This window comes from Buceros rhinoceros, unplaced genomic scaffold (genome assembly GCF_000710305.1).
Source record: "Buceros rhinoceros silvestris isolate BGI_N320 unplaced genomic scaffold, ASM71030v1 scaffold42775, whole genome shotgun sequence".
In the NCBI taxonomy this organism is placed as follows: Eukaryota; Metazoa; Chordata; class Aves; order Bucerotiformes; family Bucerotidae; genus Buceros; species Buceros rhinoceros.
Window position 1 is genome coordinate 3,241 of NW_010414146.1, and position 1,173 is coordinate 4,413.

General features: G+C 60.3%; 1 protein-coding gene across 1 annotated transcript in view; it reads right to left on the reverse strand.

The window, feature by feature from the left end:
- The window catches only part of ARCN1 (archain 1), a 4,239-nt gene extending 3,218 nt beyond the window's left edge, over positions 1–1,021 (reverse strand). Inside the window, exons 1-2 of the mRNA XM_010136996.1 lie at positions 710–1,021; positions 18–197 (exon numbers count right to left, since the gene is read on the reverse strand). Of these exons, the coding sequence (XP_010135298.1) occupies positions 18–197; positions 710–1,021 (492 nt within the window). The remainder of the gene's footprint in view (positions 1–17; positions 198–709) is intronic.
- Positions 1,022–1,173: the final 152 nt, after the last annotated feature.

The following is a 1,173-nucleotide window of genomic DNA, read 5'->3' on the forward strand; positions in this document are numbered from 1 at the left end:
TGGCTACCCCCGCTCACCTCCCGCACAGCTCGGAACACCTTCTCCTCGTGCGAGTCCATCTCAGTGAAGGTCCGGATCTGCGCCAGGTTGACATTCTCGCGGTAGCCCAGGGCAACAATTTCATCAAAGGCGAAGATCAGATCGAAGCAGTGTTCCGAGATCTCGTTCTCCTCCAGAGCTCGACAGTATTCGGGAATCTAGTGAGGGAAAATGCTTTACAGGAGCGTTCGTAGAGGACACCGAGCAACCACTTCTTCCTCCTGCCTCTGCAGCTGCGCTCGGCCCTCCCAGAGGCCAGCGCTCCCCCGAGCTGTGCTGATGATCACAGCGCTGATGAACCTGGTGAGGTTTTGCCATCACTGGTTCTCCTGCTCCGACAGGCCTGTAGAACCTCTCAGCTTCACTGCAACACTGACCGGGAGAACCTTAACACACCCCGGAGCACGAAGGCAGCTGCACAGACCCGCTGCTTCGAGACGTGTCTGAAAGAGCAGCACACTTCTGACAGTCGTGTACCACAGCACCTCGCTGGGTTCACAAGGAACACGGGCACTGCCTTCAGAACACGGGATATTTTAATGCTGAATTTACAACGCCTTCCCTTTGGTCCCACCAGCTGAAACGCAAGCAAGAGTTTCTCACGCGTGGCTCAGAAATGCCACCCAAAGTCCCCAGCAGAGCCCCCGGGGAGCGGCAGACCCCTCCTCACCACTCTGGAGAAGAGGCGGAGTGTTTCCAGGTCCTCCAGGATGTTGCTGTTCTTGGTGGTGATGAGCACCATGTAGAGCTTCTCCATGGGCTGGTAGACGTAGCGCACGCTCTCCGTCTCCACGAACGTGTGCTGCTTCCCTGTGTTCATCAGCTTGGGGAAGGCTGCCAGCAGCCCCTCGATGCGGGTCCGCGTCATCTCCACAAACTGCCGCGAGACGATGGCCTTCCCCGCCTTTGTGCAGACAGCTGCTGCCAACAGCACCTGTGGAGGAGGCAGCACTGGGGCGGTGAGCCCGGCTCCCCACAGCATCTCCACCACCCGCCGCCCAGCCAGCCCAGCGTGCTGGAACGCGATTCTGAGCCGCCTCCTGTGCCCGCACCGGGAGCTGGGCTGTGCCACAGGCAGCGCCTCCCTGGCTCTTCCTCCCCTCCAGCCCGCGCTGTTTCTGCCCTCCCCTGACT